At 33.5% G+C, this 1665-nt stretch overlaps 1 protein-coding gene across 1 annotated transcript in view; it reads right to left on the reverse strand.

Annotated features, from left to right (window-relative positions):
• Nucleotides 1-890: 890 nt before the first annotated feature.
• Nucleotides 891-1665, reverse strand: part of LOC102853329 (UDP-glucose:glycoprotein glucosyltransferase 1-like) — a gene marked incomplete at its 3' end in the record, with an annotated part of 247403 nt that continues 246628 nt past the window's right edge. Inside the window, exon 25 of the mRNA XM_006903121.1 lies at nucleotides 891-986. Coding sequence (XP_006903183.1) covers nucleotides 891-986 — 96 coding nt within the window. The remainder of the gene's footprint in view (nucleotides 987-1665) is intronic.

Genomic DNA, 1665 nt, shown 5'->3' on the forward strand with positions numbered 1-1665 from the left:
TTTGTCCCTTTGTGACTGGGACATTTCACTCAGCATAATGTTCTCCAGAGTCAACCATTTTGAGTAATATTGCATGAGTTCCTTGTTTTTTAATGAAGCATAGTATTCCATTGTGCGAATATACCACAGCTTCTCTAGCCATTCGTTTGTTGATGGACAATGAAGAATTTTTGAAACAGTACACAACACGGAGCTGGATAATGACTAAGGAAGATAGAAGACAAATCGATGTCTCTGAGTTGTGCTGCTGGAGAAGAGTATTAAACATACCATGGACTATTAATAGAACAATTAGGTTTGTCTTGGAGAGGGTGAAACCAGAGTGCTCCTTGGAAGCAAGGATATTTAAAGCTCTTTGTAACATACTTTGAGCATGTTGTCAGGAGGGATCAGTCTTTGGAGAAGGTCATTATGCTTGGAGGGGTGGAGGAACAGCTCAAGAGAGGAAGAGGGAGAAAATAAAGGAAATGGGAAGGATCCAGGAAGGACTTGAAAAGAGTTGGTAATGATGGGTAAGGTCCAATGGTGACTGATTTTATAAAACATAATGCATGGGAATGATTGTATGAAACACAAGATGATTGAAGAATAGTGTGAAACCCAATGTATATGAACTTTGTGAGCAAATCAATATAAAATAACAGTATGCTATTTAAGACCTATTTATATAGAATCAAAGATAACAGCAGCTTCAAAGATCATGCAGGAAACTGAGGTGGCACAGTAAATTTATGTTAATTGGGAGGAACAAGTACTAAATGGAGAATGAGAATTGCTTCACAGTATAAAAACTGTAATCACTGTACATGCAGACACGGCTGAAGTGATGAAATAAAATGAGTTACTAAAAGAAAAAAAGAACATGCACAAATGAATCATAACTAATTTACCTATGTTTATCTTCAAAGAACTGGTGCTCAATTCTTGCATCTCCTTTGGGTTGAGTAGACAAGAGCGCATCCACCTTCATTACCAAATCACTTGCCCTAGAAAATGAGATAAGTGAGATTACGGCATCTTTAACTCAAAGTCTGGTTTTTTTTTTTGTTGTTTTTTTTTTTTTTTTTTCTGCAGTTCCATTTTTTTTGAAAATGGGCATCTCAAAAGCTTCAAAGTCTGTTGTTAACATACAAAATTATTATTTTACATTGACAAGATGGTCTGAAGAAAGCTTGCACTATATACTGATAATAACAAGAGGATATAATGATTTTCTAACTGGTTATTTTTATAACCTTGGAAAAAAATTCACTTCTCTTTACATGACTTGGAAATAAAACAGCTCAGTATGGCTCTAACAAACAGTACACTGAAGTAACATGTAAAAATCTAATCAGGAACAGGCCAAAAAGACTAACAGTAAGTAGCATCTCTCTTTCCTACATTCTTTAAAATAACCTTATATCCTATAATTATCAGAATATAAAATGACTGGAATAATACTCTGGGAAAAATATAAAGGAGATAAATGACATTACACAGAATTTCATCATCAAGAATAACCACAGGTACAAGGTAATGATGGACATAGTTCAATGGTGAAACATTTTATAAAACATAACGAATGGAAATGATTGTATGAAACACAATGTGAATGAAAGATAATATAAAACACAATGTATATGAAATTTATAAGCAAACCAGTATAAAATAATTTTTTAAATT

Source organism: Elephantulus edwardii, unplaced genomic scaffold, assembly GCF_000299155.1.
Source record: "Elephantulus edwardii isolate Elephantulus edwardi_28Jun2011 unplaced genomic scaffold, EleEdw1.0 scaffold00512, whole genome shotgun sequence".
In the NCBI taxonomy this organism is placed as follows: domain Eukaryota; kingdom Metazoa; phylum Chordata; class Mammalia; order Macroscelidea; family Macroscelididae; genus Elephantulus; species Elephantulus edwardii.